Raw genomic sequence first — 12969 nt, forward strand, 5'->3', positions numbered from 1 at the left:
GCTAGTGAAATTCACTACGGCGCTCCTGTTTTATTATTTGCTAACATGTTCCTACTACAAACACAAGAACTTGTAGAGGGTAGAATAGGGCTGGGAGGTGACGGAGTTGGTATGGTGTCCCACTTCTTTCCCCCAAGTGTGAGGACCAGAGTTAGATCTCCATTATCCACAAAACACAGAGAACCCCACAGCCCACATGTGCAATCCCAGAGCTGGGAAGGCAGAGACAGGCAAATCTTCCTTGGCTAGCCCAGTGTAGCCTACTCCAAGAGCTCCAGCTTCCATGAGATGCTGTCAAACAGTAAGTCAATAAACAAAAACACTAACAATATGGGCGGGGGGTACTGTTTTTCTTTTTTTTCTTTTCAGAGTTGAGGACCGAACCCAGGGCCTTGTGCAAGCTCTACCACTGAGCTAAATCCCCAACCCTGGGAATGTACTGTTGACACAAGAAGCTGCTCTCACCTCCAAGGAGAACTGAATACGAGTGAGCTGACCTTTTGCAATACCAAGACAGAAAATCTATAAATTAAGACATTTCAAATACATTGGTGGAAAATCAGGTGGAAGATCTCTGCCACAGACAGACCCTAGATGTGATCTGATAAAATTCTTAGCTAGTGCCCTGCTAAGTTAATACATTCCAAAGGTTTCATCGGATATTCACCAGGATGCTGGCCATTCAGGCACACGGGTGGGCTAGGAAAGGCTATTAATTAAAGGGGCCAAAGGCAGCACAAGGTAAATTATAATTTGGCTCTGGGCTTTCAACATTATAATTTCTCCCCAATCACTCAAGTGCTAATCAGATAATCACTCTCGCAGAAACTTCAATTTAAGTTTCTTTCCAGGTGTGTGGCATTCGCCACACCCGAAGTCCACAGCGGCAAACACACACATGTGCGTGTCTGCAGTGTGCACGCACACACAGTGATAAAATAACAGACTCGCTCTCCCCATCTTTAGCATAAATTTGTCCTATTCCTACATAATTATATATAAGAAGTTCTTGTTCTCATGCTTTTCCTATACTTTTGTTGTTGTTGTTTGAGACAGGGTTTCTCTGTGTAGTTTTGGTGCCTGCCCTGGATCTCACTCAGTAGACCAGGCTGGCTCTGCCTCCCCAGTGCTGGGATTAAAGGCGTGCGCCACCACCGCCTGGGCTGTCTATACTTTTCAAACTGGTTTCAAAATCCTAAACAGAAAGTCCTACTGGCTGTAGACACCCACTACAGTAAAAGTGCGGAAAAAGTAGGGCGTTCCTCTCCCTCTACCAACTAGAAATGCAGAAGCCTGGATGTGGGACCACAGAGCCCCTACTTGGGAACTTCAGGCTGAAGGAGATTCCAGAACTACTCTACGTAGTCTCTGACCGGCGACACCCCACCGTGAAGATGAACCTACCACGGCTTTCAAATAGGACTCGATTGCACAGCGACGCTGAGCAGCGGCTACTGCGCAGGAGCCCAAACTGCCGCCGGCTTCTTAGGGCTTGAAGCTCGCAGACCTCGGTTCGAACTTCCCGGCCGGAACCGAGTCCGCGAACCACGAACGTCCTCCCGCGGGCCACGCCCCCTCGCTCACCCCTCCCTCCCGACGCACGCGGCGCGCTGACGTCAGCGGCGAGCCGGGGCCGTTGGGGCTGCGGAGGCCCCGCCCTCGCCGCCGGGCTGCGCGGCCCTGGCCTTGGCGGCTCGACCCTCCCCCCGATGAGGGTGCTCGGGCGGCCGCGGTCCCCGGCGGCACTGGTGCTGCTGCTCCTGCGGCCGCTGCTCGCTTCCGGAGAGTCCGCGTCCGGCCGGCAGGCCCGAGCCATGAACCCGGGCGGCGGCGCGCGGGGCTCGCCGGCGGACAGCCACCGCTTGCAGCGCTCCACCGTGCCGGGCTCCGACCCGCAGCGCTACAACGAACTGCTGCTCCTGCTGGCGGCCCGGGAGGAAGCCGCCCCGGAGCCGCGGCACCACGTCCTCTACTTCCCCGGGGATGTGCAGGTAACGCGGGCCCGGCCTCCCCGACACGCCCACGCGGGTTCTCACCCGGGGTGGGGGTGGGGGGGGGGGCTGGGAGGGCCGCGGTCTCCCAGAGCAACTGTCAATCCAAGGTGCCACTTGGGTGCGAGGAAGAGGGCGCGACCGGGAATGGGACGCGCACGCACAGCTCCAGCCTGGTCTCAGACGAGTGTGTGTGTGTGTGTGTGTGTGTGTGTGTGTGTGTGTGTGTGTGTGTGTGTGTGTCTGGTGATGGTGCACTTGTGTGTGTGTGTGTGTGTGTGTGTGTGTGTGTCTGGTGATGGTGCACTTGTGTGTGTGTGTGTGTGTGTGTGTGTGTCTGGTGATGGTGCACTTGTGTGTGTGTGTGTGTGTGTGTGTGTGTGTGTCTGGTGATGGTGCACTTGTGTGTGTGTGTGTGTGTGTGTGTGTGTGTGTGTCTGGTGATGGTGCGGCCCGTTTGAATTCAGCACACATCTGTGTCCTCGTGTTGCCGGGTTTTTTGTTTGTTTTTTTTTTTTTTTTATAGCTGCAGACAGACGTCCTGCATTGTGTAATGAATACGTTAGCCACGTGAGGGTATCTGAATTGGTTAAAATGAAGAGTCAGGGTTCTCTGTCTCGCTAGTTGTATCAAGTGTTGAGTCACCACAGATGACTTGTGTGGACCATGTTGGACAGCGCAGACACAGGGCAGCATTCCATAGAAAATCAGCCGTCCCAGTAAGTTCTGTTAGCGCTAGGGTAGACATGCAGGTTAGAGTATAGCTAGGTGTCTTCCTCCGGCTAGAAAACTATGATTGTTTTGAACTTGGTACTTGATTTTGTTTGTTTTTTTGTTTTGTTTTTGTTTTTGGAGACAGGGTTTCTCTGTAGCTTTGGAGGCTGTCCTGGAACTCACTCTGTAGACTAGGCTGGCCTCGAACTCACAGAGATCCGCCTGGCTCAGCCTCCCGAGTGTTGGGATTACAGGCGTGCGCCACCACAACCGGCGAACTTGGTACTTGAAAATGATAGACTTAAAGATCACAGTGGTACTCAGAAGCTTCTCTTGCTCTCAAACCAATCGACTAATTGACCACTAATGGAAACTGGGGGGGGGGGGGGGGGGGGCGGAGACCTTGGATTTAGATTTAAGAAAATCTACTCAGTTGGTGCCTTTGCATTCAGAATGGAAAACAAACATGTTTTCTGACACTTCCAGAGGTTTGCGTCCAGCCACGTCATGCATTCCAGCGGTGGTGGTGGTCATGGCAGCTGAGTACTTTCTGTCTGGTTAAGTGTGCCAGACAGAACATCCACCTATCTTGGAATGGGGCCTAAAGAACTGTAGATACAGTCTGAATATCATCTTTCATCTCACTATCGTCCATTCTGTTAGCTTTCTGGACAGTGACGGACTGGTCATTTGTGCCGAGTGTGGAGTTTCATAGAGTCCTGGGTCTTCTGGCAAAGAGATAGAAGGAAGCCTACCACAAGGCTGCAAGACCAAGTTGCCTAGATTTAACATCCCATCCTGTGCTTTCTAGTAAAGTCTGTACAGACGATAGAGCTCCATGGTGAAGTACCTCAGTTATAAAATGGGGTAGTAGTTCACAGGGCATCTGTCAAGGTTAAATGCTGGAAGAACTCAGTGGGTACTACCCCTTCTCACCTTTGGGTACTCTAGTGCTCCGTTCTTGGACTTTTTCTTCTCTCTTTTCAGTGATCTCTTTCCATCTTGTGGCTTCACCTATTGCCTATGCCCTGACAGCCCTTGGTGATTATTTAGTCTAGACAATAAGCCAGGTGTTTATGGATTCTCCAATTGCATGCCAGTTACTTCCTTTGGATATTTAGTAACCATCTAAAACTGAACATCTGTTCACTCCTAAGCAGTCTTCCTCATTCAAGTTAATGAAAATACCTACTTAGTCACTCAATTTAGAAATCTGAAGTCATCCTGTAGATCGATGTCATACCTCATCTCTAATCCAGTAACAAACGAAGTGCCCTCACCCTTGTCGTGTATCTAAAATGATGAGAACACTGGTTTAAAAGCAACGGTCTCCTTATACCACCCCTTTGAAAACCCTTCATATGGCCCCTCTGTTCCTCAGTAGTAAGATCCAGCGTCCTCAAGTCTTAGGAGTGCAGACATCATCAGATCTTGCTTTCCTGAAGGGTAAATGTCAGTGAGAGTGTCTTGATCTTGTTCTCTGGGTCTTGGAGCACTTTCTTAGGCAGCTCCTCCCTTCAGCTGGCTCCTGCTCACCGCTTGACTGGGCTGTGTGCTTGATGTTCTGTAAAGAGGTCCCCTTGGTGCATTCCAGAGAAGTGTAGCTTTTCCTCAGTGTAGCGCTCATTCTCCTCAGCTGGTTCAGAGGCTGGTCCATCGCTTCAAATCCTGCAAAGGCATGAGATCTCAGGTGCTGGAATTAAAGGTGTGTGCCACCACTGCCTGGCTCTGTTTCTCTCCCAGACTGAATCAATTTCATGTAGTCCAGGGTGGCTTTGAACTCACAGAGATCCCGATGGATCTCTGCCTCTCAAGTGCTAGGATTAATGGCGTGTGCCACCACTGCCTGGCTTCTGTGTTTAATCTAGTAGCTTGTTCTGTTTTCTGGTCTTCAGGCAGATTTTATTAGGATACACACTATATCCCTTGCCATGAATGTGTCTAAACTCTTGCAAACATGAAGTTTTTTCTGAAAAGATTCTTTGTATCTCATATCTCACTTCAGTGTAAAGTGAGGTGGACCACCAGGTGTGTGCAGGTCAGCAAGCATCTAACGGGGCTGAGCACTCCTAGGTGTCTGCCTCCGTGGGGATGAGTAGAAGCACAGCCTCTACTCCTTACTTCCTACAAGCATAGTGGATTATATCCCCAGTAAGGCGAAAACTCCATTCAGTAGGTTAATTACAGTTAATAGCCTGGGTGCAGAATCAGTTTGACTAGGGAGTGTCTGGTCCTCATCTCAGGGTGTGGAAGCTCTTACCCATAGTTCTTGGGGCTGGGCTTTGATGTAGTCCTGACAATCCCAGTTCTCATTTTGCTACTCAGTTCCCCAGTGTTAACATTTTCTCCCTTTTTGATCATGTAACCTGGGACTAATGGGGGGAAAGATGTTTAGATTTAAAGCACCTTTTGTGAGGTACAGCCTAAATGAGACTCGTAAAATCTGCTTCACTTGGGTTCATTAAATAATTAATGTAGTGATTGGATAGTTTCAGCACTTTGGGGCTCTCAGTGATAATAAGCTTGCTTATTTATTTATCATCTATTATGTATTATTTCTCGATGGGCTGATCGTGGATTCTGGATCCTCTTGGGCTCAGCCTTCTAAGTGCTAAGATTACAGGCACATGCTACCACAGCTAGCTTATAAAAATGAATTAAGTGGAGGGGAGGGGCAGGAGAAGCAGCTCAGTGTCATCCTCAGCTACAGAATGAGTTCAAGACCAGCCTAGACTACATGAGACCTTGTTTCAAAGAAACAAAATAAAAACCAGCCAGCAAGATGGCTTAGAGGGTACAGGGGCTTGTCACACTGGACAACTTGAGTTCAGTCCCCAAGACTCATGTGGTAGAAGGAGAGAACCCCTCCTGCAGGCTGTCCTCTGACCCCCACACATGCAGGCACACACAAAAAAGGATGTTTAAAAACAATAACAAAAGGGGTAGAGAGATGGCTCAATGGTTAAGAGCACTGACTGCTCTTCCAGAGGCCCTGAGATCAATTCCCAGCATCCACATGGTGACTCACAACCACTTGTAATGAGATCTGGCACCCTCTTCTGGCCTGCAGGGACACATGCAGACAGAATACTGTATACATACATACACATATACATACATACATACAGACAGACAAAAAGTAACAGATAAACCTTTCCAGATCTAAGCTGCTTATTCTATGACAGTTTTTGTGTATTAAACCTGGGTGTGCAGAAGGTAATGGCTGGCAAAATCCATAAAAAATCAACTCAAGAGCCTCTTGGAATATATTTAAAACATACATAGCAAGCTGCTAATATACACACATAACAAACTATTAATGAAATAGATCCAGTAGGGAGTTAAACATTTTAATGGGAAAATTATCAAGGACACAAACATAGTTAACAAAAATAAAAAATAAAATTGCCAGCAGATAGAAAAATGTTTAACTTAATTTGAAGTCAAATAGGCAAATTAAGAGCATTACATAATCTTATCCTATCTGGAATTTTAAAAATTAACCATTAGCATTGAAGCTAAGTAAGCATGTGAAAAACAGTGCATTCTTGTATATTTCTTTCTTTTTTTTTTCGTTCTTGTATATTTCTAGTGCAGGTTTTACTGTTATGTCCAGTGGTATTTTACTGATGCCTAAAAACTACTGTGCAAATCTGTATTGATAGTCATGCCTTTTAGCATATTTTTTATTGATTTATTTTTATTTTATGTGCATTGGTGTTTTGCCTGTGTGTATGTTTGTATGAGGGTCCCCTGGAACTGGAGTTACAGACAGCTGTGAGCTGCTGTGTGGCTGCTGGGGATTGAACCCAGGTCCTCTGGAAGAGCAGTCAGTGCTCTTAACCGCTAAGGCATCTCTCCAGGCCCCTTTTAGCATATTTTTAAGGGAAAATTATATCTCAGCTTATGTTTGCTTAGTAGAGAAGGAAAGAATATTTTCTTATATACGTAATTACATATGTGTATGTGTATTAAAGAACTCTGAACTGCTAGCCACCTCAGTTTTAATTATTCCTAATACTGGTGAAATTAGGATATTTTTCTTTATATCTTTGTAGATAAATTTTTGTAGTAGTCTTTTTTAATAAGAAAAATGTACATCTCACTCAATATTCAAACTGTGAAAAGTTTTAAAGTGAAAATGTCTCTTACCTTTTTAGCTCCAGCCTCCTAGTACTCAGGGAGCTGAGATAGGAGAATCACAGCCTGGGCCATATAGCGATACTCAGTCTCAAAAAAAAAAAAAAGAACAAATATCACCATTAATAAAAATAAAAGTAAAATACATATATATATATATATTATATGGTCCAAACAAAAATATATTATTGATTTATATAGAATGCATCTAAACAAGTAAAATCTATGTACAAAAGGCAAACAGTATGGACAGGAGCTTAGTGAGAAGGAGATATTTTTACATTATGATCTGTAATGAATCAAATTTATATTTATATTTTCAGTAGAATTAGGGAACTTCATTACATGTGTACCAAATAAAAATTATAAATAATTTGTAAAACTAAAATTTATTTTTCTAAATTGTTTTATTCAGAAATTCTTAATACTTGGTGTAAGTGTATTTTATTACCCTGTCTGTCTCTTCATGAAGTTTAGGCTGAGTGAAATGTTTCATTCAAAATCTTAGAGCCAGAAAGTGATAACAGGTTTTAGGTTTTATTTTGAGTATATTTACTATAGGTCATCAAAACTTCCTCAATAATTCTGTAAAGCTTTTTATAGGTAAATATACTTCTAATGCTTATTTCATCTTTCTTTTCAGAATTACCATGAAATTATGACTCGTCATCCTGAGAATTATCAATGGGAAAATTGGAGTCTAGAAAACATTGCCACCATCTTAGCCCACCGTTTTCCCAACAGTCATATTTGGGTAATAAAGTGTTCCCGGATGCATTTGCACAAATTCAGCTGCTATGACAATTTTGTGAAGAGCAACATGTTTGGTGCACCAGAACACAACCCGGACTTTGGAGCCTTTAAACACTTGTACATGTTATTAGTCAATGCTTTTAGCTTAACTCAGAACGGTTTGCTGTCCAAGAACAGGAGTGTCTGCAATAAGGATAGTAAAGCATCTAACTGTGACTCCAGTTCTTCTAGTAGTAGTAATGGTGGCCAGCAGGAAAAAGAGAGGACCTGTGAAAACCTGGAGGGCTCTGCCGGGAGTTCTGCTCCGCTATCATTGAATGCTGCATCGTTTACTTTGGTGGGATTCAGTAAAGGCTGTGTTGTTTTGAATCAGTTGCTGTTTGAGTTGAAGGAAGCCAAGAAAGACAAGAACTTAGACACCTTCATCAGAAGTATAAGAGCGATGTACTGGCTGGATGGTGGTCATTCTGGAGGAGGCAATACTTGGGTCACCAATCCAGAAGTCTTGAAAGAGCTCACTCAAACAGGGATTACTGTTCACACTCATGTAACACCTTATCAAGTACATGATCCAATGAGATCCTGGATTGGAAAGGAGCACAAGAAATTTGTTCAGATACTTGGGGATTTGGGTATGCAGGTGACCAGCCAAATTCATTTTGCAAAGGAAACTCCCTCCATAGAGAATCACTTCAGGGTTCATGAAGTGTTCTGAGACTTCATGTGCTTGCTTAAGTGGGAGAACCAAGGACTTCGTTAAAACAGATGACAAGATGTAAGAGTAATTAGATGCATTGTCAGTTTGTGGGCTAAGAAGATGCACATTCCAAAAATATGTGTCATAGACAGTAGGATTCCTTGCTTGTAAATGTGCACAGCTTTAAATTTTGATTGGATTAGAATTAATTTGAAGTCTAGAAGGATAGTTTGTGATAATTCTATGTCCTTTAAAAATGAAAGAAACACAGTGTTAGTCTTTTTAAAAGGTAATAAAACTGGTGTTGGAAATAGCTGATTTTCTGAGAGCTGTTTTAAACTAACATTCAGCTGTTGGCTACAGTCATTTCACGTCTTTCTCTGTCCAGGGTTCTTGGGACATTTGCACCCTGCATCCTGCCTCCTGGGAAAGTTTTGTGATCCCCTGGGCTCATTCTCAGTGTTCCACCAAGTGTTTGTTTTGTTTTGTTTTTTAAAATCAAAATATATTTATTCCCTTATATTCAAGATCATAAGATTGTATAGTTGGGTTTTAAAACATATTACACTAAGCACTGTAACTTAATTCTTAATTGACAGTTTTTAATTATCTGTTAGTGTGCTGTCAAAAGGAACCAGATTCCACAGACCTAAATCAGCATTTCTTCAGAAGCATGGTTTTGTCTGCCAAGAGAAAATGGCTTTCTTTGGCCAAATGTAAAATTACATTGAGATAAGAAAGGTTACAAAGGAAAGTTTGAAGACACAAATAATTTAAATTTTGGCCCAGAAACTGAATTTGCTTAACACTGCTACATAATTTGGGTGAGGTTTCCTTCTGCCCATTTTTCTTCACTAGATAAATGCATTTTGAAAAACCAAAATCTAACGAGTTTCAAACAATATTGGAACAAAGCTGTATGGTTATAAAAGTGGCACTTTTTATTTATGAATAAATAAATGAAGCTTTCTAGGTCATGGAATAACTAAACATGGAAATAACATGCTGTTTTGGGATCAAAAAGAAAATGTATACTAAAGATTAGTATCTTAGTGTATGCAAAGTGTTAATTTCTTGGTTTCTTCCAAAATTACATTTTAATCATCCTATAAATATATTCCCAATATTCGCTAATGAGAAAGGATTCCTTCACACCAGATGTTTAAAATGAATGTGCTTCTATCAACTACAGATAAGTGTCTGTTTGTTTTTTTCTAAATAGTTTTATATTGTTTCACTTTGAATATGTTTTGAGACCAGCACTCCCCATTGTAGAAACAAGTCACCTGACTTCTTTCTACCTCACTGTGCATTTCCTTCACTTTAAGCACTATGATTGGATGGCTACATTCAATTTGTTTAATGGTCGTCAAATGTGTCACTTAATGTAAAACAGCTGAATTCCTGAATGGCCATACAGCGGGAAGACGTTTGTTTTCACAGGATTAACTCAAGTGGAAAGAGAAGGGGTCTATTAAGAATTCATTTTGAAAGTCTGAGTTAGTTCCTCACCTCTCCATTCATGTGAATGTTCAGTTGTTACATGTTACAGTGGACATTGATCCAAGGGACACCTAAAACTGCCATCACTTCTGGAGATAGTGTTGAATAATACAAACACTTGGGAGTGGAAATGATTGTTAACCCACACACAGGTATGTCTGTATAATACTACAAATTGGTCCTTTTCCACATTTCTTTAAAACTGTGTATGTTAAATTTGTTATTGTCAACGTGTGTCCTACTTGACTGTGCCTTTGTAAAGAGAAGTGTCTTACAAATGGAGAGTTGGTACCACCACAGCATGAACATCTAACTGTATTAAAAATAATAATCCACAGAAATGGTGTTCGGATCTCTCAGATCATTGGAAACTGTACACCTTGCCATTTTGTGTGTCTGTTTTTTCTTCCCTGTCTTTTTCAAGTTCATTGAGTACACTTCGTGTTAATTATTCCATAACTGCCAGCATTATACTCATTTCTTCTGTTTGGTTCCTAGAGGAAGTCCTTAAAAACCTCTTCCTTTTCTTTGCCGACATCTTAGCTGCCTATACTCTGTTAACCCATGAAAGACCATTGGAATATAGTGATTTGTTTCATTTCATTTATGCAGTGTCCAAGCACCCCCTGTGTAATGAGAATCTAAGCAACAAGAATCTATCTCAAGTCCCCCCACGTTAGCAGAGAAATGCACAACAGCCTAGAATTTAGGAACATCTGAAACAAAGTATTGTATCTTATTTGAAGGCCTTTTAGAGCAACATGAATTAAGGAATAAGGGCTAAGTGGTCTCAGCTGTGACTCAGTGCTTTAACTGAAGTGGGCCTCACAGTCTGAGTCAGTGGTGGGGACAGGGACTCAGGAGTCATTTTAGTCTGTCTCCTGGTATATTTAAGACGCCCATTGACGACTTCTCTGTTTGAAACAAGGTTGACACCAGAGTGCCAGCCTGTCAGTTCCTTCCTAACACTGGAGGAAGGAGCCATGTGGGTACAATCCCAAACTCTATCCCAACCTGCCTTTCACCTCCCTGAAATGACCTCCCCTACTCCACAACTCCTTAGATTTAGCTTCACCTTTTTATAGGTATGAGATACGCCTTGTATTGGATTCTCTGCAAATGTTCACATAGCTGCTACAAAAGGATAAAAGAAATTTAGCCTTGTTGGCCGTCTCTTGGTATTTCATACATTTTGAAAGTATGGAAGAAGTACTCTTAATGAAATACGCCAGGATAAATATTGTGTCATGGAAAGCTAATAGTGTTGTGAAATGTTTTTGAACAAAATGTACAAAGCCACAGATGTCTCCCGTGACTACTCAGCCCTGTCTCAGCAATTGCTATCACTAGGTTGGCTGTGTACCTAGCAGAGCTAATTGTATCTATGTAAAGATTTACACATCATACATTGTTCCAATGGCAGCAGAGTTTTAAGATTTTTATGTAACTGAACTGGACAAATTCCATGCCAACTCATGTAACTGCCAGACTCCTCGGTTGCATGTACTGTACCATATTCTGCCGTCTTCTCATTGACTGTTTTCGTTTGTGTCCGTCTGTCTATAGTAAGCTGTACAGGAAGTTTTGTTGGGAGAAAACTAGTTTAAGCCTCGCATCAGCCGGAAGAATGGGGTCGGACTGATATCATCACCACTGTAATCTCCGTTTCTGTAGCAGCTCATTAACCAGAACCATCTCTGCAACCCAGAGTGATTATATAATGTCTAACATTCATTCATTCAATAAAATATTTCAGATCCAATGAATTAGTTAACGTATATGTTATTCATTTGGCCTTAACAGATTAAATATTTTTATTTAAAAAGACCAAGATGGTCTAAAAACTTCTCAAAGGACTCACCGCAGCGCTGCAAATACACTTCAAGAGGAGTTAACACGTCTTAGAACACAGAGACTAGCGTCAGTCATTATGTGCTGGTCCGTAACTGGCTTTTGTAGTGTGCGTTCTAAGTATCAGTTACACTCTCAAGATGAAGACGATACAGATCTCCCTTCCAATTTCCCTCCAGGCTACCTAAGAAGAGTTGTGTGTAGGTCAATTTGGTTCCAGTTATAACCTTTCTACATGACCCTCTTTGGTGCTGGGGTCTGAACCCAGTTATCCATGCTGGGTGATCTCTGCCATTGTGTCTGCAACCCTGTGTGTGACTCTGGTTAGTTTATTCAAAGCTAATTGCTGAATGAACAAAGGGTTTACATCTTTTCCTTTCTAAGAAAAATCACTAAGTGCTTTGCTCAGGCTAAGAAGTAAAGGTAAAAAAAAAAAAAAATCTGATTAGAGCTGAAGAGGTGGCTCAGAGGTTAAGAACACTGGCTGTTCTTCCAAAGGTCCTGAGTTCAATTCCTAGCAACCACATGGTGGCTCACAACCATCTGTAATAAGTTCTGGCTCCCTTTTCTGGCTTACAGGGATACATGCAGGCAGAACACTGTATACATAATTAATAAATAAATCTTTAAAAAAAAAAAAAAAAGGGCGGTGGTGGCACACACCTGTAATCCCAGCACTCGGGAGGCAGAGGCAGGTGGATCTCTGCGAGTTCGAGGCCAGCCTGGTCTATAGAGTGAGTTCCAGGACAGGCTCCAAAGCTACAGAGAAACCCTGTCTCGAAAAACCAAAAAAAAAAAAAAAAAATCTGATTAGACCTGGCTAGCATATTAAAACATTTTTCCCAATACATATTTAACTTTTGTTCATCTCAATAATTTATCTTCCAAAGATCCTGTCATAATTTTATATACTTTTCCTTTTGTTTAATTCCTGAAATGAATGCAACTCTAAACAGGGCATGAATGAATGAGTCACCTTTAAGAATAACTATTTCCTCTAGATTACTTTAGATGGTCAGTAAAGAGTTGTTCTTCAATGACACTGAGTGATTAGGTTCAAAGAATAGTGCCTGCTCGCACATGTGCATCTCATTCTCTTCAGAGACTACATTAGTGGGCTTTTTCATCATTTAAAGTATTTATTTTAAAAAAAAAATAGAAATAGTACAGAAGTATCTGCTAGGAAAACAATGATTAAAGTTTGATATAAGTATTAACTAAAGAGAGGCTGACAACATTGTGGGGCAGGAAAGGCCAGGGTCAGACATTTGGGTAAATCCAGAACTCATGATCTATCACACCATCAAATCTACTCATTTT

At 42.3% G+C, this 12969-nt stretch overlaps 1 protein-coding gene and 1 long non-coding RNA gene across 2 annotated transcripts in view; one reads left to right on the forward strand and one right to left on the reverse strand.

Annotated features, from left to right (window-relative positions):
• The window catches only part of LOC118573198, a 26828-nt gene extending 25208 nt beyond the window's left edge, over positions 1–1620 (reverse strand). The window contains exon 1 of the long non-coding RNA XR_004943597.1: positions 1405–1620. This is a non-coding gene — a long non-coding RNA (uncharacterized LOC118573198). The remainder of the gene's footprint in view (positions 1–1404) is intronic.
• Positions 1615–11564, forward strand: C23H2orf69 (chromosome 23 C2orf69 homolog). The gene is made up of 2 exons (XM_036173381.1): positions 1615–1991; positions 7489–11564. The coding sequence occupies exons 1-2, from the start codon at positions 1710–1712 to the stop codon at positions 8311–8313; spliced, it is 1107 nt and encodes a 368-aa protein (XP_036029274.1). The 5' UTR covers positions 1615–1709; the 3' UTR covers positions 8314–11564.
• The last annotated feature ends 1405 nt before the right edge of the window (positions 11565–12969 follow it).

The sequence above is a fragment of the Onychomys torridus genome, chromosome 23 (genome assembly GCF_903995425.1).
Source record: "Onychomys torridus chromosome 23, mOncTor1.1, whole genome shotgun sequence".
Lineage (NCBI taxonomy): Eukaryota > Metazoa > Chordata > Mammalia > Rodentia > Cricetidae > Onychomys > Onychomys torridus.